This window comes from Natrix helvetica (assembly GCF_964273705.1).
Source record: "Natrix helvetica genome assembly, chromosome: 5".
Classification (NCBI taxonomy): Eukaryota; Metazoa; Chordata; class Lepidosauria; order Squamata; family Natricidae; genus Natrix; species Natrix helvetica.
Genome location: NC_138551.1, coordinates 4723792 through 4749857, shown reverse-complemented (window position 1 = coordinate 4749857; position 26066 = coordinate 4723792). Strand labels below are relative to the sequence as shown.

Genomic DNA, 26066 nt, shown 5'->3' with positions numbered 1-26066 from the left:
TCAGGCTACTTCTGCTGACTGCCGGCTGTCTGCAATTTGGCAGTTTGAATCTCACCAGGATTAAGGTTGACTCAGGCTTCCGTCCTTCCGAGGTGGGTAAAATGAGGAGCCAGATTGTTGGGGGGCAAATATGCTGACTCTGTAAACCGCTTAGAGAGGGCTGTAAAGCAGTGTAAAGTGGTATATAAATGCTAGTGCTCTTCCTTCCTTCCCTCCTTCCTTCCTCTCTTCCTTCGTTCCTTTCTCCCTCCCTCCCTGCCTGCCTGCCTGCCTTCCTCATTCTTTATATCCTCCCACCCTCCTTCCTTCCTGCCTCCTTCCCTTCCTCCTGCCTTCCTTCTTCGTGGCTTCCTCCCTCCCTCCCTTCCTAGCAAACTCTGCCCACAGTCTGGAGTTCGAATTTCACCAGGCTCAAGGTTGACTCAGCCTTCCGTCCTTCCGAGGTGGGTAAAATGAGAGGCCAGATTGTTGGGGGCAAATATGCTGACTCTGTAAACTGCTTAGAGAGGGGCTGTAAAGCAGTGTAAAGTGGTATATAAATGCTAGTGCTCTTCCTTCCTTCCCTCCTTCCTTCCTTCCTTCCTCTCTTCCTTCGTTCCTTTCTCCCTCCCTCCCTCCCTCCCTGCCTGCCTGCCTTCCTTCCTCATTCTTCATATCCTCCCACCCTCCTTCCTTCCTGCCTCCTTCCCTTTCTCCTGCCTGCCTGCCTGCCTGCCTTCTTCGTGGCTTCCTCCCTCCCTCCCTTCCTAGCAAACTCTGCCCACAGTCTGGAGTTCGAATCTCACCAGGCTCAAGGTTGACTCAGCCTTTCTTCCTTCCAAGGTGGGTAAAATGAGGAGCCACATTGTTGGGGGGAGCAAATATGCTGACTCTGTAAACCGCTTAGAGAGGGCTGTAAAGCAGTGTAAAGTGGTATATAAGTCTAAGGGCTATACTAAACATAACCATATAGGATGTCTCCTGGTTCTTCCTCCTTGCTGGTCTGTGAAGATGCCCCACACCGGCTGCTCGCGTTTGAAACACGACCCCAGGAAAGAAAAGACTTTTTTTTTAAGAAAAATAAGTAAACACTGCGCATTCCGCCTTCGCCTCTTCTACCATTCATGACTCATTAATTCCTTAAAACACAGTAAGCACAGATCATTTTTATGTAATTCAGCGGGGCTGAGAGTGGGCTCCTCGCCTTGTTCTGATAATTGAATTTCGCATTTCGAATAAATGAGGATGCACTGCCTCCCATCATTCCCCTCCCCCCCATCGGGCACCTGTGGCTTTTTATGCGCTCGCTGGCTTGGGAGGTGCGTGCGCGATGCTCCGTCTTGCCGCTCATCCACGGTCCTTTGTCCTCCCCCAGTCTTGGCGCCTCAAAGTCCTTGATTGCTCCGCAGCTCCCTGGTATTCCCAATTTAATCAAGGATTTCTTTAACAACGCCGAGGATCTACCGCCTGTCGCAGTTTTGCATTTTTGTACCCGAGCCAAGCCGTCTCCCTCCCTGCCCTCTTTGCTGGCGCAATTCCCACCCGGTGATGTCAGCCGTTGTCTGACCTTGCGCTGGGCATCCAGCGTTTTTGCAATAGCTGCATGAATCAAACCATCCATTACATAAGGGACTTCAGAACGGAATTAGAACAGAACAGTTGGAAGGGACCTTGGAGGTCTTCTAGTCCAACCCTCTGCTTAGGCAGCAAACCCTCTACCACTTCAGCCAAAGGTTATCCAATCTCTTCTTAAAAACTTCCAGTGCTGGGGCATTCACAACTTCTGGAGGCAAGTCGTTCCACTGGTTAATTGTTTTCACAGTCAGGAAGTTTCTCCTTAGTTCTAGGTTGCTTCTCTCCTTGATTAGTTTCCCTCCATTGCTTGTCGTCCTGCCCTCAGGTGCTTTGAAGAATAGCTTGACTCCCTCTTCTTTGGGACAGCCCCTGAGATATCGGAACGCTGCTATCATGTCACCCCTAGTCCTTCTTTTCATCAGAGTAGACATCCCCAGTTCCTGCAACTGTTTCATCATATATTTTAGCCTCCAGTCCCCTAATCCTCTTTGTTGATCTTCTCTGCACTCTTTCTAGAGTCTCCACATCTTTTTTACATCGTGGCGACTAGAACTGGATGCCGTATTCCAAGTGTGGCCTTACCAAGGCATCATAAAGTGGTATTAACCCTTCACGTGATCTTGATTCTCTCCCTCTGTTGATGCAGCCCAGAACTGTGTTGGCTTTTTTGGCAGCTGCTGCACACTGCTGGCTCATATTTAAATGGTTGTCCACTAGGACTCCAAGATCCCTTTCACAGTTACTACTACTGAGCAAGGTACCACCTATACTGTACCTGTTCATTCCATTTTTGTTGCCTAAATGTAGAACCTTACTTTTTTCACCATTGAATTTCATTTTATTAGATAGTGCCCAATGTTCAAGTTTGTCAAGATCCTTCTGTATCTTTAGCCTACCTTCTGGAGTGTTGGCTATTTTTGCCAGTTTGTTGTCATTTGCAAATTTGATGAGTTCCCCATTTATTCCCTCATCCAAATCATTGATGAAGATGTTGAAGAGTACTGGGCCTAAAACAGAGCCTTGGGGGACTCCACTGCATACCTCCCTCCATGTAGATGCAGTTCCATTGAGGACTACCCGTTGAGTGCGGTTGGTCAGCCAGTTACGAATAATAATAATAATAATAATAATAATAATAATAATAATAATAATAATAATAATAATAATAATAATAATAATAATAAATATTTATTTCTTAGCCGCACCCTCTCCCGAAGGACTCGGGGCAGCGTACAACAAAACATAGGAAATAAATATATCGACATACATATAACAAAACATATACCAAGACATATACACGACATATACAAGGAGGAGGTGAACTGATAGATAAAAACAAGTAAAAATACAATGTTTAAAAACCCCTAAATAAATTGAATGCAATTAAAATACCCCAAATAAAAAAACCCGTCAGGAGCGATATAGTTGGATCAAAGTTGAGCCAGGCCAGCAACTTGAAAAAGGTGGGTCTTGATTCTACTCCATTATTATTTGCTCTTAGTGTAGGTTAATAATAATAATAATAATAATAATATGAATTTATTAGCCGCTCCCTTTCCAAGTAGGACTCGGGGCGGCGTACAATGGAGCATATAAAACATAGAAGATGTATAAAAAACACATAGACATACATACATACAAAACACACATACACATACACGGACACGGACACGGAGGAGGTAACAAATTACATCATATAGACAGTTAAAAATCAGCATTAAAATACCCCAATTGTAAGAACCCAATATGCAATTAAAAAATTTAACGTTTAAAAGACAATTTAAAAACAGTTAGGAGGAATAAGAGAAATTACGATTGAGCCAGGCCAGATAATTGAAAGAGGTGGGTCTTCAGCTGTACACGGAAGGAGCGGAGATCGGAAGTAATCCTGATGTCACGGGGGAGGTCATTCCACAGGGCTGGGCCCATCACAGAGAAGGCTCTGCTCCTGGGTGTCGCCCCCCGGCACTGTTTGGCGGACGGCACCCGGAGAAGTCCCTCTCTGTGTGAGCGAATTGGTCGTAGGGATGTGTGGGGCAGGATGCGATCCTGCATGTAACTAGGCCCTATGCCATGAAGCGCTTTAAAGATCATAATCAAAACCTTGAAACGCACTCGGTAGACCACAGGAAGCCAGTGCAGCTCGCGCAGGAGAGGTGTTACAGGGGAGTATCTAGTCCTCCCCATAATCACCCGCGCGGCCGCGTTCTGGACCAACTGTAGTCTCCGAGTGCATCTCAAGGGAAGCCCCATGTAGAGAGCATTGCAGTAATCCAGGCGAGACGTCACTAGCGCATGGGTGACTGTGCGTAGGGCATCCCGGTCCAATAAGGGGCGCAATTGGCGCATCAGGCGGACCTGATGGAACGCCCCCCTTGCCACGGCTGTTACATGGTCATCCATGGACAGCCGGGCATCTAGGAGGACGCCCAAATTGCGCACCTGTTCCATGGGGGCTAGTTGGACGCCCCCAATGGCCAGAGATGGAAGCACCTGGTTGAACCGGGAGGCCGGAAGCCACAGCCACTCCGTCTTGGAAGGGTTGAGTTTTAGTCGGTTGCCATCCATCCAGACCCGTACGGCCTCCAGACACCGGGACATCATTTCGACGGCCTCATTGGGGTGGTTCGGGGTGGAAATGTATAGCTGAGTATCATCAGCATACAGATGATATCCCACCCCAAAACCACAGATGATCTCGCCCAGCGGTTTCATATATGTGTTGAACAGGAGAGGCGAGAGCACCGATCCCTGTGGCACTCCACATGTGAGTGGCCTCCGGGTCGAACTCTGCTCCCCTGCCAACACACGTTGCGTCCGATCAGAGAGGTAGGAGCCAAACCACCGTAAAACGGTGCCCCTGACTCCCAGCCCCTCTAGCCGGTGCAACAGGATACCATGGTCGATGGTATCGAACGCCGCCGAGAGATCTAATAGGACCAGGATAGAGGAACAACCCCTATCTCTGGCCCTCCAGAGATCATCAACCAATGCGACCAAGGCCGTCTCCGTGCTGTGCCCGGGTCGGAAGCCGGACTGGCGCGGGTCTAGATAATCATTTTCCTCCAGGTGACGAGGGAACTGCTGTACCACCACACTCTCTACAACCTTCGCTAAAAAAGGAAGGTTGGAGACTGGACGATAATTGACTAGGTCCGTTGGGTCCAGGGAAGGCTTCTTGAGCAGGGGCCTCACCACCGCCTCTTTCAAGGCAGCCGGTAGGGACCCCTCACCCAACGAGGCGTTTAAGGAAAGTAAGATTCTATTATTTAACTTCCTAGGCAAAAATTATGGTATGTATGTTCTAACAACTTTCAAAACACTTTGCTGGCTGGTTTGTTTAATACGTATATGAAAGGGGGCTCGTTTTCTTTAATTTATGGGCCACAAAAATATTTATTCCCAGGGAGAAAACTATCAAATGTACTTTCAATCACCAGTGTTTGTCCCCTGTTCGTCTTCCGTCTCTTGGAAGATGTCAAAGGATCCTCCTTCCCCCATGCCCCCTGTGCCTTTGGAGGGGCAGCTGCCATCCATCTGGGCCAGAGCTTCAAATTGGCCTCTGCTCAGGGTCTACAACGGCTCACCATGGCCAAGTCATCACAGAACAACTCAAGCACACACCAAACGGACCTAAAGCAGGGGTGAAATCTGACAGGTTCTGAAGAACCGGCAGATCTGGATTTTATCTCTCCACGAGCTTGGACTGAATAATTGAACTGAATAGTCCTGGGAAAAAGGCTCTCCTTTCTTCTCCAAACCAAAGTTTGAGCCGACGTTATAAAATGTGGGTGCTCCGTTGCAAAAGCTTGTGGAGAGATAAAATCCAGATCTGCCGGTTACAAGCTTCCCCATTGACTTCATTTTCCACTGCATCTCCAGTTTCCAAACTCAAAGAAGGACGTAATACGCCTTTGGGTCAGTGGCGAAATTCAATTTTTGTTTACTACCAGTTCTGTGCGTGTGGCTTGGTGGGTGTGGTGTTGCTTGGTGGGCATGGCAGGGGAAGGAGACTGCAAAATCTCCATTCCCAGCCCACTCTGGGGCCAGCCAGAGGTGGCATTTGCTGGTTCTCCGAACTACTCAAATTTTCCGCTACCAGTTCTCCAGAACCTGTCAGAACCTGCTGGATTTCACCCCTGCTTTAGGTCCGTTTGGTGTGTGCTTGAGTTGTTCTGTGATGACTTGGCCATGGTGAGCCGTTGTAGACCCCGAGCAGAGGCCAATTTGAAGCTCTGCCCCAGATGGATGGCAGCTGCCCCTCCAAAGGCACAGGGGGCACGGGGGAAGGAGGATCCTTTGACATCTTCCAAGAGACGGAAGACGAACAGGGGACAAACACTGGTGATGGAAAGTACATCTGATGGGCTGCAAAGATTGATCTCTCCCCGGGAAGGCGGCGGCTGCTATTCACCATTAGTTGATTGCCTCTGGGCGGGGGGGGGGGGCTTTGAGCAGCCGCCCATAATGAGGAAGGGGCTTCCCAGGGGGGCTGCCTGTCTTGTTAGCAAAGTCACTCAAATGACAGGAGCCCAAATCAGGAGTGGCGCACTGCTGCAGAGGGGCCGTTTGTCCCCGTGTGCAAAATTATTATTAAAAATAACGCTAGTCTTTGACTGACAAACGTTAGTTTCGCGACCATTCAAAGTTACGACAGCACTGGAAAAGGTGACTTACGACCGGGTTTCACGGTTACGACCTTCGCAGCATCCCCACGGTCGCCTGATCAAAATTCAGGCCCTTGGCAATGGATTCATACTTATGACGGTTGCAGTGTCCCCCGGGAGTCACTGACTTTCCCTACTGCTTTGCAAAATGTGAGTGAGTGGGCGCGCCATCCGTCCACGCGCTTTCCGTCCATGCGCTTTCCGTCCAGCCTTCCCTTCACGCGCTTTCATTGTGCGCGCGACTTGCACGCTTGTGTGTGGATCGAAAACGTGCCTCAATAGGACAGCACAGAGCCAGGGGAGGGTGAACAGGCCCACCCGCAATTTCTACCACCGATTCGGGTGAACCCATCCAAACCGGCTGAATCCCAACTTCTGCTGAACATCCTAGGGAAGTGATGGCCAACCTTTTAGGCACAGAGTGCCTAAAACCGGAAAGCCCATACGCGCATACCAGAAACCATGGCCGTTGCGCATGCGTGCCTCAAAAATCCATCGACCAGCTGGCTGAGCTGGGGCGACTGTGTGCGTGCCAACAGAGAGGGGCTCTGCATGCCACTTCTGGCCCCATGCCACCAGTTCGCTATCACGGTCCTAGGGCCTTGATGATGGACCTATGGCACGCATGCCCAATGCGCCGTATCTCCTGTTCCTCTTCCGGGTTTCTGGCATGCATGCGCACACAACGGTCTTTGGCCTTTGTGCTTGCGGCAGTGGTGGAAACTAGCTGGTTATCCATTTTCCTGCGTCTGGATGTATGCTAGCCAGCTGAACGTTGCACATATATGCGCACCAGAAATCCGGCAGACGCATGCCTGCACTGGAAATTGGAAGTTCATTTTTGGTCAGGCGCAAGCGCCCTGAGCAGTTCCCTCTTCCGGGTTGCGGCCTAGACAAGCGAGCATGCTCCCTCCCTCGCCGTCCCGGTCCTCGGGTCCCCCAGAATATTCTAGAACCTGGGACCCCTTTTTCCTAACCGCTTATCGGTTGCAACGGATTCTGCGGGCACAAAACGGGAAGAACTGACTGTGTTGGATGAACATCAGTGTGACAAGTGGCAACTTCAGAACCGAGATAGGGAGCCGAACGTCGAAGGCTTGTGGCCTCGGTGGCGCCACTCACACTGATTTGAGCAAGCTGGCGGCTGCAAAATGTCACCCGGCAGGGAAAGACTAATTCTGCTCTTCTCCGTAGGGCGGTGTTTCTCAACCTTGGCAAATTGAAGATGTCCGGACTTCAACTCCCAGAATTCCCCAGCCAGCATTCGCTGGCTGGGGAATTCTGGGAGTTGAAATCCGGACATCTTCAATTTGCCAAGGTTGAGAAACACTGCCGTAGGGGGATAATATATATATTTTCTTTGTCGTCCAATGATTGTTTGGCTTCGTGCTCACCCTTTAGATGTAGTGGCACTTGTCGCCTAACGACAATCACCACAGCATCAGGAGGGAGGAGCCAGGACGGCCGATCGGCATGCCAAGGTGTCCCTCTACAAACGCCATTCTCAGGCCTGCCATGAAAGGCGAGAACGTTTGTGGGAGAAAGGATAGATGGACAATAAAGCTGTGTGCGTACAGGTAGTCCTCGACTTACGGCGGTTCATTTCGTGACCGCTCAAAGTTAACCGCGGAGCTGGAAAAAGTGACTTGTGACTGTTTTTCCACACGTACGACGGCTGCAGCATCCCCATGGTCACCTGATCAGACGCTTGGCAACTGACTCATAATTGTGTCCCAAGGTCGGGGGATCCCCTTCTACGACCTTCGGACCAGTCAATGGGAAAACCTGATTCACTTAACAACCAGGTTACTACCTTTATCAGCTGCAGTGATTCACTTAACAGCTGTGGCAAGAAAGGTCGTAAAATGGGGCAAAACTCAACTTAACAAATGGTCTCATTTAACAACAGAAATTTGGGGGCTCAATTGTGGTTGTAAGTCAAGGACTATCTGTGATAGGAAACGGGGCCGGGGGCAATGACAGGTGATAAAGGCCAAAGAAGCTCAGCACCAATTTGTACCATGTATCCAAGGCCAGGCACCCTGAGAAAGAATGTGTTTTATCCCAAAACATCTCAGCGTTCTCAAAACAATTTGGTGCATTCCAATTGGCTGAAGACAGGCTGGTCATAAGGGGAGGGCTGGGATGAGGGGAAAACTTTTCTGCATCTTATGAGAGTGGGAAATCCGGAGCTTGTACCTGACTTTACTGAGGCCAGCATCCTTTTTGTAAAAGGACCTTTCATTTCAACCAAATGGGAGTCGAGGGTCTTTCTTTCCTAAGGGATCAGATTGGGGCAGACCTGAGAGCCGCTCTTATTTTCTTGCATTTCAGCATCGGATGCATGTAGCTAAGTCATGTGTGTCCCATTTCTCCCCTCCCTGGGACAAAGCCCTGGGACAAAGGAAAGAAATAAAGATAGCCCTACTCTTGCAACCATAACGAAGCTGGCTCATTACAAATAGTCCTCGTCTTACGACCACAATTGAGCCCAAAATTTATGCTGCTAGGCGAGACAGTTGTTAGGTGAGTTTTGCCCCCATTTTACGACCCTCCTTCCCACCGTCACTGCAGTTGTCAAGTTAGTCACAGTGTTGTGAAGTGAATCTGAGTTTCCCATTGACTTCGCTTGGGCGGAAGCTCACAAAAGGTGATACACGCGACCCCGGGACACTTCCACAGTCGTAAATAGGATCTAGTTGCCAAACATGTGAATTTTGATCACGTGACCATGGAGATGCTGCAGCTGTCAGGCCTGCTATCTTTTCTTTTGGATCTTTGGCCTGCCACCCTTTCTATTATTCTACTATGCATTTTCTATGGTGGGAAAATGGGAGGGGGGCATTGTACGGAGTTAGATGCAAAGTAGCCATAACAACATTCTTTCTTGAAAGCCAAGAAAGGGTGGCTTCGTCTCTGCACTTCCTGCACCTGACCGGAACTGGATGGGTGGAAACTGCCAGCATGGCAGTGGGAGATTTGACCATGGGATGGACTTGTGGGTGTGGGGGGGGCAAGATCTTGAACTTTCAACTGGGTGGGGAAAACTGGGAAGCTTTCAGATTCGGGTTTACCCAGCTGTGTTAACGTGTCTCTCTTCATAAATTGGAACTTTGAGCAATCCTTTGCCTTGGACTCTGATTTAATTTCGGATGCTATTTGGAATCCTGACAGCAGCTCTTGCAAATATGAAAAACAACATGTCACCTTTTCCCCAATCCGTTGTAACTTTGAATGGTCACGAAATGAACTGTTGCAAGTCGAGGACTGCCTATACGCACACACAGCTTTATTGTCCATCTATCCTTTCTCCCACAAACGTTCTCGCCTTTCATGGCAGGAGGCTTGGGAGGCGCCAAGCCGAACCTGGCAGCCCTGAGAATGGCATTTGTAGTGTGCCATCTTGGCACGCGGATCAGGCGTCCTTCCTCCTGATGCTCTGCGGCTGGTTTACGTCATTTGGTGATAAGTGCAAATGGATCTAAATGGTGAGGACAGAGCCAAATAATCAAGGAGCTGGCCAGGAATTTTCCATGTTTTTGTCGGAAATGGCTAGTGGGCACCACGTTGGACATGATAGCAGCCTTCCAATATCTCAGGGGTTGTCCCAAAGAAGAGGGAGTCAAGCTATTTTCCAAGGCACCTGAGGGCAGGACAAGAAGCAATGGGTGGGAACTAACCAAGGAGAGAAGCAACTTAGAACTGAGGAGGAATTTCCTGACAGTGAGAACAATGAATCAGTGGAACAGAAGTTGCCTCCAGAAGTTGTGAATGCCCCAACACTGGAGGTCTTTAAGAAGATGCTGGATAACCAAGTGGTGCAGGGTTTCCTGCATAAGCAGGGGGTTGGACTAGAAGACCACCAAGATCCCTTCCAACCCTGCTATTCTATTCTATTCTATTCTATATACAAAGACACATGAAGAACGATTGCAGGATTTGAGTTTGGCTGGTCTAGAGAAAAGAAGGACCAGGGGTGGCTTGATAGCAGCCTTCCAATATCTCAAGGGCCGCCCCAAAGAAGAGAGGGGAGCAAATTATTCTCCAAGGCACCTGAGGGCAGGACAAGAAGCAATGGGTGGAAACTAATCAAGGAGAGAAGCAACTTAGAACTGAGGAGAAATTTCCTGACAGTGAGAACAATTAATCAGTGGAACAGAAGTTGCCTCCAGAAGTTGTGAATGCCCCAACACTGGAAGTCTTTAAGAAGATGTTGGATAGCCATTTGTCTGAAACGGTATAGGGTTTCCTGCCTAGGCAGGGGGTTGGACTAGAAGACCTCCAAGGTCCCTTCCAACTCTTCTCTTCTCTTCTCTTCTCTTCTCTTCTCTTCTCTTCTCTTCTCTTCTCTTCTCTTCTCTTCTCTTCTATGCCGCCACCTCGTCCCAGAGCAGCGTTGTCTTCATCTCCGCCTCGTCATTTTGCATTGCAAAGCAATAACCACCGTTGTGTGTCTCCCGGTCTCTTCGCTCTCCCATCTCCGTTCCATCAGCTACATCTCTGCAAGCTGGCAGAGGACAGGAAATGAAAAAAATCCTGGATGAGACCAGGGAGCAAGCAGAAAGCCGATAATGCAATAAATTCACAGAGATATGACAGAAAGGGGTGTGTGTGGATCTGGGAAGGGGGGGGAGGAAATTCTGCGTCACTTTGCGTCAATTGGCTTTTCTGCAGCTGGGCAGCGAGACTGCTTAGCGGCAGTCCTTGACTTACAGCCACAATTGAGCGTGGCATTCAAGCTAGTCCTCGACCTTATGACCAAATCGAGCCCCAAAGTTCCCTGGCTAGCAAGCGTTAAGTGACTCTTGGCTCCGTTTTGCAAATGTTCTTGCTGCAGTCGTTAAGTGAATCACTTCAGTACTGCAGGTTGTTAAGTGGGTCTCCATCGACTTTGCTTGTCAGAAGGTCACAAAAAGGGATCCCTTGACCCCGGGACACTATCACCATCATAAATATGAGCCAGTCGGCAAGCGTCCAAATTTTGATTACGGGGATGCTGCAACCGTCATAAGTGTGAAAAACAGTCACAAGTCATGTTTTTTTAATACCGTTGTAACTTCGCAGAGTCACTAAATGAATGGTTGTAAGTTGAGGTAGTCCTTGCCTTACGACCATAATCAAGCCAAGCGTTATGGTCGTAAGTCAAGATTCCTATATGACTGGGAATAATTTTCTGCCTTTTTCATGACGGTCATTAAGAGAACACTGCGGTCCTTAAGCGAACCCATTCATTCATGCTACATCCTGGCACAAACCATCGCAAATGATGGCTGGGTGACCTCAGGACACCATGGTTAGTCATAAAGCTCCCCCACTTCACAAGCCATGATTGGTGAGGGGGTGTTCAGCTGAACAACTTAGGATAGCCAGGGGTGCAATACTGGCTGGGGAATTCTGGGAATTGAAGTCCACAGTTCTGGGAATTGAACTCTACACACCATACTGGCTGAGGAATTCTGGGAATTGAAGTCTGGCTGAGGAATTCTGGGAATTGAAGTCTGGCTGAGGAATTCTGGGAATTGAAGTCTGGCTGAGGAATTCTGGGAATTGAAGTCCACAGTTCTGGGAATTGAAGACTATACACAATACTGGCTGGGAAATTCTGGGAGTTGAAGTCCATATCTTTTAAAGCTGGTGAGGTTGAGAAACCTGCATATTACTGTTAGAATAGAATAACAGAGTTGGAAGGGACCTTGGAGGTCTTCTAGTCTAACCCCCTGCTTAGGCAGGAAACCTTCTTCTTTGTGGCAACCCCTGAGATATTGGAAGACTGCTATCATGTCTCCCCTAGTCCTTCTTTCTCTTAAGCTAGACCTACCCAGTTCCTGCAACCGTTCTTCATATGTTTTATCCTCCAGTCCCCTAATCCTCTCTGTTGCTCTTCTCTGCACTCTCTCCAGAGTCTCCACATCGTTTTTTACATCATGGCGACCAAAACTGGATGCCGTATTCCAAGTGTGGCCTTTCCAAGGCCTGATAAAGTGGTATTAACACTTGTGCTTGTGCTGTGTGGCATCTCCTCCATTGAGATACTATTCAGCAGGATTTTATGTGTGCTATGCGCCAAATATCTCCATGTAACACAAGGCTTTATTGTATTGCCTGCTGCTGAAGGATGGAAGCTGGACCAATCAGCAGCTCAATTATGAGCCGTTTCCATCGCTCTTAAAAACATTGATCGAATCCCTTCCAATTTTGTTTCCCATTTATGGTAGAGACTGGTTTTTAATTTTTTTCTTTTATTCTAATACTAGGAATTATCTTGCAATTTCACCTCTGTTGTTATTGCTGTAATTGGAGTTTTGGGCTGCTCCAAAGGGCAGGGTACAAAAATCAGAATGACAGAGTTGGAAGGGACCTTGTAGGTCATCTAGTCCAACCCCCAGCCCAAGCAGGAGACCTTACATCAGTGATGGCGAACCTTTTTGGCACCGAGTGCCCTAACCAGAATGTCTGTGCATGTGCCAGAGCACCGGAGACCCAAAGACCAGCTGGCTGTTGCGCGCATGCCTGTTTTGGGGGCCATTTTCTAGGGTGTTTTGGGGGGGTGTTTTCCAGTGCTCCGGCACTTGCGAAGACCAGCATGCCAGAAACCAGAAGATCAGCTGCCATTGGTGCCTGTGCCCACAAAGAGGGCTCTGCGTGCCACCTCTGGCATACCATAGGTTCGCCATCAAGGCCTTACAATAGATGGCAGTCCAGTCTCTTGAATCAATGCAATAACCCCAAACCCCTGTCCTAGGCAATTTGCCTTAGGGTTTCTTAGCTGTCAGATACTCACCTGAGTTGGCCAGCTGCTAGGAAAGAGAATTGCTTTGTCTGAAAATAAAAAGATGACATTTAGAATAGAATAGAATAGAATAGAATAGAATAGAATACAGAGTTGGAAGGGACCTTGGAGGTCTTCTAGTCCAACCCCCTGCCTAGGCAGGAAATCCTACACCATTTCAGACAAATGGTTATCTAATCTCTTCTTAAAAACTTCCAGTGTTGGGGCATTCACAACTTCTGGAGGCAAGTTGTTGTCTCTGATTAATTGTTCTCCCTGTCAAGAAATTTCTCCTCAGTTCTAAGTTGTTTCTCTCTTTGATTAGTTTCTACCCATTGCTTCTTGTTCTACCCTCAGGTGCCTTGGAAAATAGTTTGACTCCCTCTTCTTTGGGGTGGCCCCTGAGATATTGGAAGATGCTATCATGTCTCTCCTGGTCCTTCTTTTCATTAAACTAAACCCAGATCCTGCAACCGTTCTTCAAAAAGTTTAGCCTCCAGTCCCCTAATCCTCTTTGTTGCTCTTCTCTGCACTCTTTCTAGAGTCTCCACATCTTTTCTACATCGTGGCGACCAAAACTGGATGCCGTATTCCAAGTGTGGCCTTACCAAGGCATTATGAAGTGGTATTAACCCTTCAAGTGATCTTTATTCTATCCCTCTGTTGATGCAGCCTAGAACTGGGTTGGCTTTTTTGGCAGCTGCTGCACACGGCTGGCTCCTATTGAAATGGTTTGTATGGGTAGGACACGTGAAAAAACCCCAAAATATTTCAGGCTCTGTGGAGTGGAAAGGTGTGATATACAGAGCACTGAGGTGCAGAATTCAAGGATCTACTTCAGTGCTGTGATTCAACTGGTCTAACAACCGATTCGCCCAAACCAGACCGAACCAGTAGACTATTACCCCTGTTCTATTTGGCAGTAATAAGCAAATTTCTCCTTTAAGTTCCAAAGGTTTTTTTTTTTTTCAAGAGGCAATTGGACTTTCTGGTTTTTCTTTGAAGACATTTCGCTTCTCCTCCAAGTAGCTTCTTCAGCTCTGACTGGATGGCAGGAAGTGGAAGGACTTATATTCCTTGCAGACCAGAGGTGGGAGAGCATCAAAGAGGATTAGGGGACTGGAGGCTAAAACATATGAAGAACGGTTGCAGGAACTGGGTATGTCTAGTTGAATGAAAAGAAGGACTAGGGGAGACAGGATAGCAGTCTTCCAATATCTCAGGGGTTGCCCCAAAGAAGAGGGAGTCAAGCTATTCTCCAAGGCACCTGAGGGCAGAACAAGAAGCAATGGGTGGAAACTAATCAAGGAGAGAAGCCACTTACAACTGAGGAGGAATTTCCTGACAGTGAGAACAATTAATCAGTGGAACAGAAGTTGCCTCCAGAAGTTGTGAATGCCCCAACACTGGGAGTCTTTAAGAAGATGTTGGATAGCCATTTATCTGAAATGGTATAAGGTTTCCTGCCTAGGGGGGGGTTAGACTAGAAGACCTCCAAGGTCCCTTCCAACTCTGTTATTCTGAGACTCTAGAAGGGTTTCAGAGAAGAGCAACAAAGAGGATTAGGGGACTGGAGACTAAAACATGTGAAGAACAGTTGCAGGAACTGGGTATGTCTAGTTTAATGAAAAGAAGGACTAGGGAGACAGGATAGCAGTCTTCCAATATCTCAGGGGTTGCCACAAAGAAGAGGGAGTCAAGCTATTCTCCAAAGCACCTGAGGGCAGGACAAGAAGCAATGGGTGGAAACTAATCTAGAAGCAACCTAGAAAGGAGAAATTTCCTGACAGTTAGAACAATCAATCAGTGGAACAGCTTGCCTCCAGAAGTTGTGAATGTTCCAACACTGGAAGTTTTTAAGAAGAGATTGGATAGCCATTTGTCTGAAACGGTATAAGGTTTCCTGCCTAGGGAGGGGGTTGGACTAGAAGACCTCCAAGGTCCCTTCCAACTCTCCTATTGTATTGTATTGGGTTTTCACCACCATTTCGGTGGTCATGGCTTGGTGAGGGGGGGGGTCACATGACTGAGTGTGCATGAGTGACGCTAAGTTGGCCACGCCCACTTAGTCGCATGCTCCCTCCCATCTAGCCACGCCCACCGAACCAGTAATAAAAAAAATTGAAACCCACCCCGTTGCAGACGGCTGGTCATTTGCATCCTTTTCGAGGGTCATTGAGGCGGCTTGGAGGTTGATCTGTGACCCTGTGGAAATCAAAGCAAAGATCGGCTCCCCCCGATCGGATCCTTTTCTGCATCTTTCATAACGACACGGATTTAAAGACGGAGGAAGGAAAAGCCCATCCAATTTGCCAAAATCATAAACAATATTCAAAACGAGGTTGACTGCTGGGGGAAAGACAGGGGCTGCAAATCACAGAAAGCAATTTAAAAGAGACAAGTCCAACCGATACAAGTTGCGGAGGGGGGTGATTTTCAATTCGATAAAATATTTATGCACGCGAGGCCATGGGGAGGATGGGAGGAGTGGAGCAGGGGGGTAGGGGAAGGAAAGATGAGCTTCAAATATCTCAAATCACCCGGAGTCCTTTTGTCTTTCCAGGCATCATTCTGCGTATTTATGGGAAAGATCTTGAAATGCTTAAAACAACAAAACTCTCTTTCTGTCCGACTTCTGTTGACCTTATGGACATTTGGAGTCAGCAGTGTGAAATCTCTGCAAATAAAGGCAATTCCAGGTTTAGAAATGCACACAGAGAGACGTGTGCACAGACACGAATTCAGAGGAATCCTTTTTTATCATCTTTTTATTATACGCAGGACTTTAGGGGCGTTTTTATTTGGACTTCTGCACGAAGCAAGAGGTTAAATAGGACATTATGGTCTGACCCAGCTCCCCCAAAATGACAAACCTCCTGAAATGAACCCAATACAATACAATACAATACAATACAATACAATACAATACAATACAATACAATACAATACAATACAATACAATACAATAGCAGAGTTGGAAGGGACCTTGGGGGTCTTCTAGTCCAACCCCCTGCCTAGGCAGGAAACCTTATACCGTTTCAGACAAATGGCTATCCAACATCTTCTTAAAGGCTTCCAGTGTTGGGGCATTCACAACTTCTGGAGGCAACTTCTGTTCCACTGATTAATTGTTCTAACTGTCAGGAAGTTTCTCCTCAGTTCTAAGTTGCTTCTCTCCTTGGTTAGTTTCCACCCATTGCTTCTTGTTCTGCCCTCAGGTGCCTTGGAGAATAGCTTGACTCCCTCTTCTTTGTGGCAACCCCTGAGATATTGGAAGACTGCTATCATGTCTCCCCTAGTCCTTCTTTCTCTTAAGCTAAACATACCAGTTCCTGCAACCGTTCTTCATATGTTTTAGCCTCCAGTACCCTAATCCTCTTTGTTGCTCTTCTATACTGAATGCAGTTTTCCAAGGCCTTATAAAGTGGTATTAACACTTCACATGATCTTGATTCCATCCCTCTGTTGATGCAGCCTCAAAGATTCCTTTAATTTGGAGAGACAGCAGCCCCAGCAAAAAGTTTCTCTCTCACCACAGGCTAACAAGTCCGACCAGCCGGAAGATGAATAGTTGCCTGCCACATCTATCCATCTCCGCCCCTTGCCTTTTATCCCCAGAGCTAGGGTGGGGCTTCGCTAGCAGCGGTGGCTCTTCCTTCCCAAGGATCGGCCCATAGATTTCCACTGCTCTCCTCTCCTCTGCCTTCTGCGCATCACACACTTGGCCCAACTGTTCCTCCTCTTCCTCATCAGCCACCTCCAGATGTGGGGGCTTTTGACTCTCCATCTGGGGCCTGACGGACAGCCCAGGCTGCATCTCCCTCTCCCCACTCTCCCTCCCTTTCCCTCTCCCTCCCCCCCTCCCCCCCTCTGTTTTGATCATGGTTGCGTGATCAAAATTCAGATGTTTGGCAACCAGGTCATAAGATGCTGGCAGTGTCCCAGAGTCACATGAAGCCCTTTTGTGAGATTCTGACAAGCCAATGGGAAAGCCAGATTCACTTAACAACACTGTGACTAAGTTGACAACTGCAGGGACAGTGGGAAGAAGGCTCGTAAAATGGGGCAAAGCTCACTGAACTACTGTCTCGCTTAGCAACATAAATTTTGACCTCAATTGTGGTCGTAAGTCAAGGGCTATATGTAATGAGCAGGCTCACTGCTGTTGTAACTTTGAAAGTCACTAAATGAATTGTTGTAAGGCCCATGAGAGGGATTTAGGCATCCTGGTGGATCACTGTTTAAGTATGAGCCAGCTGTGGGCAGCAGCTGCCCAAAAAGCCAACACAGTTCTGGGCTGCAACAACAGAGGGAGAGAATCAAGATCACGTGAAGGGTTAATACCACTTTATAAGGCCTTGGTAAGGCCACACTTGGAATACGGCATCCAGTTTTGGTCGTCACTATGTAGAAAACATGTGGAGACTCTAGAAAGAGTGCAGAGAAGAGCAACAAAGATTATTAGGGGACTGAAGACTAAAACATATGAAGAACGGTTGCAGGAACTGGGTATGTTTAGTTTAATGAAAAGAAGGACCAGGGGAGACATGATAGCAGTCTTTCAATATCTCAGGGGTTGCCCCAAAGAAGAGGGAGTCAAACTATTCTCCAGGGCAGGGACGTGCGGTCAGGGGAGGCAGAGCCTCACCTCTCTTCATGAAATAATAGTATATTATATTATATTATATTATATTATATTATATTATATATATATATATATATATATATAATATTATAATATTATATACATCTGTCCGGCCGCGCCCAGGAGCTGCGGAGGGTGGAGGCAGAAATGTTGTCGGCGCTCCCGGATGACGAAGGCAACCCAGTGCGCGAAATCCAGCAGAGGCAGGAAGGTTCTTGTCATTCCCCAGTTGCTTTCGTGCCTTCGTCATCCGGGAGCGCCGACAACATTTCTGCCTCCGCCCTCCGCAGCCCCCCGGCGTGGCCGGACAGATGTAGCCACAGCGACGCCGAGGCGGTCTGGGCGGACGAAAGAGTGAGCGAGGCAGCCTGATCCTCGGTCGCTCGCCCGCCGGACTGCCTCGGCGCCATTCTGGCTAGCTGCGTCCGGGCACGCCCGGGAGCTGCAGAGGGTGGAGGCAGAAATGTTGTCGGTGCTCCCGGATGCCGAAGGCACGAAAGCGACTGGGGAACGACGAGAACCTTCCTGCCTCTGCTGGATTTTGCACGCTCCTCGCGACTGCAATATGCAGTCGCGAGGAGCGCGCAAAGTCCAGCAGAGGCAGGAAGGTTCTCGTCGTTCCCCAGTCGCTTTCGAGGACTGCGGAGCGTGAGCCCGCAGAGCACGCTCAGGAAGGCGGGGAATGGGATCACATGTGCTGGAGGCTGAGGCAGCCTGAGCCTCCAGCACACGTGGTCCCATTCCCCGCCTTCCTGATGACGTCACCAGCCTCACCAGCCATAAACCTCACCGCACGTCACTGCTCCAGGGCACCTGAAGGCAAAACAAGAAGCAACGGGTGGAAATCAGTGGTGAAATCTAAAACAATTTCCTATTGGTTCTGTGGGCGTGGCTTGGTGGGGGGGTTCATGTGACTGGGTGGGCATGGCTATATAGTCATGTGACTGGGGGTATGTGTCAAAAGATAGAAACTCACTTTAACATTGTCCTGCTGGAGCAGGGGGTTGGACTAGATGACCTCCAGGGCCCTTCCAGCCCTGGATTGCTGTGCCCTTTCAAGGTATCCTCTGAAGCTGCGTTCTAGTACCAGGTTGGTGGTCCTTCCTCCTTCTCCTTTTTCCCTCCCTCCCTCCCTCTCTCTCTCTCTCTTTCTCTTTCTTTCTTTGGCAGCAACCCCCCCTCCGCTTGTTAAAGCATTTCCCCCCCCGCCTATTCCCCTGAACCGGCAGGGGGAAAAATGCTTTAAAAATTGTGGGGGGGGGGGGGAAGCTTTCAACAATCGCACAAGCTTTTTTTCTCCACTAACGGTTCGCAGGATCATCCCTACCGCTTCAGCCGAACTGGGAGGATTTCACCCCTGGTGGAAGCTAATCAAGGAGATAAATAAGAGGAAATTCCTGACAGTGAGAACGTTTAACCAGTGGAACTACTTGCCACCAGAAACTCTGGTTGCTCCATCACTGGAGGCTTTTAAGAAGAGACTGGACAGTGATTTGTCCAGAACGGTTCCCCTACTCTAGCATGGGGTTGGACTAGAAGACCTCCGAGGTCCCTTTCCAGCCCTAGTATTCTAATTACTCCTTTTCCAATTCTAGGATCCTAAATTTGGTTTGTTTTGATGTAACTACTTTTTGGCAGCTTAGGTTACTGTGTGGACCCAGCCCAGGAGGAGTTGTTGGTGGACCACCAACAAATTTTTGTTCTATGGTGTATTTTAAAAATACCTGGTGTATTTTTTTTCTCCACTTGACAGATTGACCAGGATGGGCTGACCTTGTCCGAGCGAACACTCTACCTGGGCCAGGATGACGAAAGCAAAAAGGTAAAGGAAAAAAGAGGCAGATATACCTGCTTGAAGAAGAGATGGCTTTGCAAGCAAATTTATTTGTTTATTATCTATTAATTTTTTTATGCTGCCCATCATCATCACCTCCTTTTTATGACCCCATAATAATCCCTTGAGGGATGGAGTCTGTCTGGGCAACGGAATGCAGCAGAGTGTTTCCTGGCCGGATGCCCTTCCTGTCGCCTAGGCGGAATTTTATTCAGCAGATAAATTCTCATTGTGCCCGGAGAGAAATATCTGCCTCTACGTGGGATCGAACTCACAGCCTACTGATTTTTTTTTTTATGCTGCCCATCTCCCTCCAAATTTTGGGGGAAAGCAATGCCAAGCCACCCTTGCAAAGCTGAGCTTTCTTTAACCACTGCAGTGTCCATTTCCCGCAATGCCCGGGAGAGATGCTACTGTGCTCTGATGCATTGTGGGAAATTTTGCAAGAGAGATGACCCAATAATCGGAGGGGAGCAGGTGGGTGCCTGGGAAAGCTGAGAAACGGGGGTGCCAAGCAGGGCTGAGCATCCTTTAAAAGCACCCATGCCCATTTCCCACGATGCCCGGGAGTGATGCTCCTGTGCTCCAATGCATTGTGGGAAATCCAGAGCTTTTGAAGGACAGATCATCAGGGGAGCAGGTGCCCGGGAAATCTCAGAGAAACAGGGGCCCAAGCCAGGTCCTAAGTGAGTTGAGCATCCTTTAAAAGCAGCCATGTCCATTTCCCACGATGCCCGGGAGTGACGCTACTGTGCTCCGATGCATTGTGAGAAATTCAGAATTTTTTGCAGGACAGGTGAGCCAATCATCGGGGGGTGGGGGAAGCCGGTGGGTGCCTGGGAAGGCTGAGAAATGGGGGTGGCAAGCAGGCCTGAGCATTCTTTAGAAGCAGCCTGATCCCTTTCCCACAATGCCTGGGGTTGATGCTCCTGTGCTCCAACACATTGTGGGAAATTCAGATTGTTTGCAGGATAGATCAGCAAGGGAGCAGCTGGGTGCCTGCCTGGAAAGTCTGAAAAACAGGGGTGCCAAGCAAGGCCTGAGCAGGGTGAACTTCCTTTAGAAGCAGCCGCGTCCATTTCCCACAATGCTAGGGGTGGGATCCTTCCAGTGCACAGTTTAGAGAAGACTTACCTCCCAGAAACAGCTGAGGTACGGCAATCCACTCTGCCATGTGACTCAGCTGAGAAGATAAAGGCAAAGTAAAGTGAGAACATTGAAAAACGGGTCCAAGCAGGGCCTGAGCAGAGATTGGTCCAGGGGTGAAATTCTCTGAAGTCTACTACCAGTTCACTTTGCGAACACATGCAGGCGCTAAGAAGCCCTTTCTGAGTCTGCAAGGTAAGTAGAACAACAAAGGGGGGGGGGGACATCTATGCTGCACAATTTGGATTTGCTAAAAAGCAGTGAATATAAATTGCATGGCACAGCTGATTGTTGCACAGCTGATCATCGGAACTTTTTTTTTTTTTAAAAAAAATTAAAGCATTTTTTTTTTACTACCGGGCCTGGTAGTAAAAAATATGTTTAAAAAAAGTAAAAAAAAAAACTAAACTTCTGAAGATCTCGCAGCACAGCTGATCGTCGGAACTTTTAAAAACTTTTTTAAAGCGTTTGTTTACTACCGGGAAGTTAAAAAAAAGTTCCAACGATCAGCTGCGCGACAACTTTTTTTTTAAATAGCATTTTTTTACTCCCTTTTTGCCCGAATCGGTAGTAAAAAAAGTGCTTAAAAAAGTTTTAATAAATTTCTGACGATGAGCTGTGCAACAATCAGCTGTGCCGCGTGATTTCTAGCAAATATAAATTGTGTAGCACAGCTAACTACCGGTTCGCCTGAACTGGTAGCATTTTTTTACTACCGGTTCGGCTGAATCAGCCCGAACCTGTAGCATTTCACCCCTGGATGGGTCCTCTGAGAACATTTGAGTCCATCAGCAAAGAAAATATGTTTTCTATTCTTGATCAACTTGAGAAGGGCCTTCTCGTGATTGCACAAACAGCTTGGCCACCTGCTCTGTTGGGATCGCTCAAGGGACCCGATTCGCAGACCGGATCTCCTGAGCTTCCAAAATCTTGTCTCTTCCAGATCTTGGCCGCTTATGTGGTATTCATGGAGCGCCTTTTGAACCTGCTGGGTGCCGAGCATGTGGAACAGAAAGCCAAGGAGATTCTTCAGCTGGAGCAGAGGCTGGCCAATGTGAGTGCGCCCTTTTCTCCTGATGGGTCCCTGAGTAAGGCTGGCCTGAGAAAAGGACCACAGAGGGGCAGGGATGGGATTCAGTCGGTTCGGACTGGTTCGGGTAAACTGGATGCGAATTTTACATCTGGTTCGCCGAACCGGTAGTTGGAAGGACTGGCTGGCCCCGCCCACCCCTCCCCTCCCAGGAGTCTCTATGCAGCCCATTTTGGATGCCAGGTAAGGGCAGGGGCAGTGGTGGGTTTCAAAATTTTTTAGAACCTCTTCTGTAGGTGTGGCCTGCTTTGTGGGAGTGGCTTGCCAGCCATGTGACCAGGTGGGCATGGCCAACTTGTAAAAGGTGGTGAAACTCACTTAACAACACTCTTGCTTAGCAACCAAAATGTTGGCTCAGAAACTCTGGCATTTGAAGCACGCAAGTCTTAAAGCTGTCAAGCTACAAGACCCTTGCACCTCTAACCCTTTAGGAAAAAAACCCCAGGGGTGTTCAAACTTGACAGCTTTAAGACTTGTGGACTTCAACTCCCAGAATTCCTCCTCTCGCTCTTCATCTTGATGATGTGCGGACGGGCGGGAGGAGGGAGTTGGAACCGGTTCTAAACGGCACGGTAGATTTGTGGAAGAAGTTAGAACTGGCAGGAACTCACCCCTGGTGCAGGGCCCACACAGAGACTCTGGGAGAGCGAGAAATGGGCCTCCCGGAAGTTCCGGAAGTCTAGAAGAGAGCCTCCGGAGCCCAGGGGAGGCCATTATTGCCCACCTGGAGGCTCGGGGAAAGCCTCCGACGCCTGGGGAGGGTAAAATCCCCATCTTATGGTGCAAGAGGCCAAATAGCCCCCCCCCCCCCAATGATCAAGCCCACCCAACGATCAGGCAAGAACCGGTTGCAAAATTTTTTGAATCCCACCTCTGCAGAGAGGACAGCCGTCATCGGCCAGCTTCCCTTCCAGAATAGCCTTTTGGTCTGGGGTGGGTTCCTGCCAGCATTACTACCGGTTCGGCGCCCAAAAATTTTTGCTCCGCGTGCATGCATATTTTTTTGCTCCACACGCTTGCGCAATTTTTTGCTCCGCACACATGCGCATTTGCACTTCAAAAGGTATGCGCATGCGCACATCAAAAAAGGGAAGGAAACACATTGGTGGCGCAGAACAGAAAATCAACATGGCGCCACCGAGGAAAGAACCGTTTTGGTTATGTGTCTGGCCGAGTTACTACCTATTCGGCCGAATGAATCTGACCTCCCCTCTGGTTTCGGATCAAAGGAAGGAAACTAGGAATATACGATGACAGAAAGTGCCAACATCCTCCATTCCTCTGCTCATACTTTGGTGGCGTTCACGCCACACATTTAACCTGGTTACCAGACAAACCCATTTTCAGGGTTTGCACATCCCCTGCAACCATCTACAAGCTTAGTAAACTGGGTTCCCACCACAGATTAAGCTCTACTAAACTCTCCAAGTTAACAGAATAACGGAGTAGGAAAGGAGCTGAGAGGTCCAACCCCTTGCTCAAGCAGGATATCCTATCTCAGCCAAACAGTTGTCTAATCTCTTCTTAAAAACCTCCTGCTTGATGGAGCACTCATAACTTCTGGAGGCAAGTTGTTCCACTGGTTAATTGCTCTCACAGTCAGGAAATTTCGCCATAATTCTAGGTTGCTTCTCTCCTTGATTAGTTTCTACCCATTGCTTCTTGTTCTACCCTCAGGTGCCTTGGAGAATAGCTTGACTCCCTCTTCTTTGTGGCAACCCCTGAGATATTGGAAGGCTTCTATCATGTCTCCCCTGGTCCTTCTTTTCATTAAACTAGACATCCCCAGTTCCTGCAACTGTTTCATCCTATATTCTAGCCTCCAGTCTCCAAATCCTCTTGGTTGCTCTTCTCTGCACTCTTTCTAGAGTCTCCACATCTTTTTTATATCCTTGAAAATGACTGGGTTTGAGGCCCAATTTCTAGAAATTTTAGCAGGTGGGAAGAACACACGTCTGACATCCTTTCATTTCGCTGGGGGTGGGGGAACTGGAACAAGAATCTCACCACCTCTGCCTTCCCCCGATGGGCAGAGGATGATGGGACCCAGTTGAGGGAGGTGGCCTGGTCCAATTCCAACTTTCTACCCCTTTGACAGATAACGATCTTCGAGTACGATGACCTACGGAGAGATATCAACTCCATGTACAACAAAGTCACACTGGGAGAGCTGCAGCGCATCACACCCAACGTAAGTATGGACGCCGGGATGTGGGGCCAGGGAGGACCGAGGGGGGCAGGATGGGCCCAAAAGCAGGAGGAACATTGAGCAGGGGGGGGGGTGTTGTAGCCCGCCAGTGGCCAGCAGAGCTGGCAGGAGATTCGGACAGTGAGGAGGTTGGTGAGGAACATGGGCCAGTCCTGGAATCTGGGGAGGGCTCTGTGTCGGAGGCAAAGAGGGGGCCAGTTATCAGCTGCCTTAGGAGTCAGACATCAGTGGGGCAGACGAACAGCTGGAGCCTGTTCCCAGTGTGCGCATGCACAGAGTTGCCAGACGAAGGGAACAGCTAAAGAACAGGGGTCGACTTGGGAGTAAGGTCGCAGGAGGACAATGAATGGCCCCTCCCAGAGGAAATAAAAGAGGAGCGAAAGGGGAGTGGAGTTTGCAGGAGACCATTAGTTCGCTTCATTGGTTCCTGACTCTCCGAGACTCCTTGCCAAGTTCTGCAGAGATCGGCCTGGCAGCTCTCCAAGCCAGAGAAGGTCTGTGACCGTAAATCCTCCTTTGAAAGACTTTGCTGGAGGTGAACGAGCAGAATTAATAGGAAATTAATAAAAGAGTTTTTTTGTGAGGACAAGGAATTTGCTTCATGCTCTTGGGAAGCCTCAGTCAGAACAGTGGTTGCGCCACCTGCCAAATTGTCCCGTGTCATTTTAAATTCATATCACCCCAATACCATTTTTTTCCGCCACGTTGAGTGGGGTCCTCGACTTGAGCCCCAAATTTCCGTTGATAAGCGGGTCAGTTGCAGCATCCTTAAGTTCTCGTGATCAAAATTCAGACGCTTGGCAACTGACTCATATTTACGACAGTTGCAGTGTCCCAGGGTCGTGTGATTGCCTTTGGAAAGACAAAATGTCCATTGCTAAGCAAGGTAAGTTGTTAAGTTGTTAAGAGCTTTGCCTCATTTTACGACGTTTCATGCCCCGGTTGTTAAGCGAATCACGGGAATCGTTAAGTTAGTCACACAGTTGTTAAGTGAATCCGGCTTACCCGTAGACTTTGCTCATCAGAAAGTCGCAAAAGGGGATCACGTGACACACACACACCCCGGATGCTGCAACCGTCATAAATATGAGTCAGTTGCCAAGGATCTGGATTTTGAGGTTGAGTGACTCAAGGTTTGGTTTTTTTTTTTAAAAAGACAAAATAGCAGCCACCAGCATGCAACCGAAATCCTGTCCCATTTTGATCAGCAGGATTTCCATTATGCTGCCATCTTGACTTTTTTGCCCTTCCCTCCATTACATGGCCAGCAGCAACTTCAGGATAGCTGATCTCTTATTATTAATGAATAATCTCTATCATCTATCTATCTATCTATCTATCTATCTATCTATCTATCTATCTATCTATCTATCTAAAAGGCAAATACCACTCACTCATCACGAAATCTCCAGAACCGTAAAGCCCACAAACATGAAATTTGGCACATATGTTCCTCTTGGTTTCTAGGTGCTCGTTAAGAAAGGATTTTTCAAAATGACCATCAGATCATTAGCATTTCTTATACAGTAATTAACATGATCTGATGCTAAGGAGTTCTACTCCCCCTCCCTATCTGAAAAGAACTCTGTTCCAACTGCCAGTTGCCTCACATTCCGTTACCTCCGTTCAAACCGGCAGGCGTTCCACTCCTTCACTCGGAGAGGTATGCAGCTCCTTACAGTACTAAACGTCGGTACCTCACCCAAATGCCTATGCCTTCCACCTATGGAACTGTGTCCGGACTCAAGGCGGCGGGAGCAATATTCCCTTATGTGTTTCAATCACCGTCCACCACTCAGCCAGTGTTCTGCTTGCTGCTTTTCCACAGTTAAAATGGAAGCGTCTTCTGGACCGGATATTCCATGAGCGTTTTTCAGAGGATGAAGAGGTGGTGCTCCTAGCCACCGATTACATGCAGCAGGTCTCGGAGATCATCCAAACGACCCCAATCAGGTATGGCTGGGCATGAGGGGTTGGGAAGGGGCTGCAGGAATAAGGAGAGGGCTTGAAATACCACTCCCCCAGCAGTAGAACGACTGGTTCAGCCCCAGTAAAAGCGGCCATGAGCCGCTGAACTATGATGGCTGGGGAATTCTGGGAGTTGAAGTCCATGTCTGAAAGTTGCCAAGCTAAAGAGAGACTGCCCTGCATC

The 26066-nt window shown here is 48.4% G+C and overlaps 1 protein-coding gene across 1 annotated transcript in view; it reads left to right on the top strand.

The window, feature by feature from the left end:
• ECEL1 (endothelin converting enzyme like 1) overlaps positions 1 to 26066 on the top strand; it is a gene marked incomplete at its 5' end in the record, with an annotated part of 63848 nt that overhangs the window by 15593 nt on the left and 22189 nt on the right. The window contains 4 exons of the mRNA XM_081956148.1: positions 19389 to 19457; positions 21559 to 21669; positions 23804 to 23896; positions 25743 to 25867. Coding sequence (XP_081812274.1) covers positions 19389 to 19457; positions 21559 to 21669; positions 23804 to 23896; positions 25743 to 25867 — 398 coding nt within the window. The remainder of the gene's footprint in view (positions 1 to 19388; positions 19458 to 21558; positions 21670 to 23803; positions 23897 to 25742; positions 25868 to 26066) is intronic.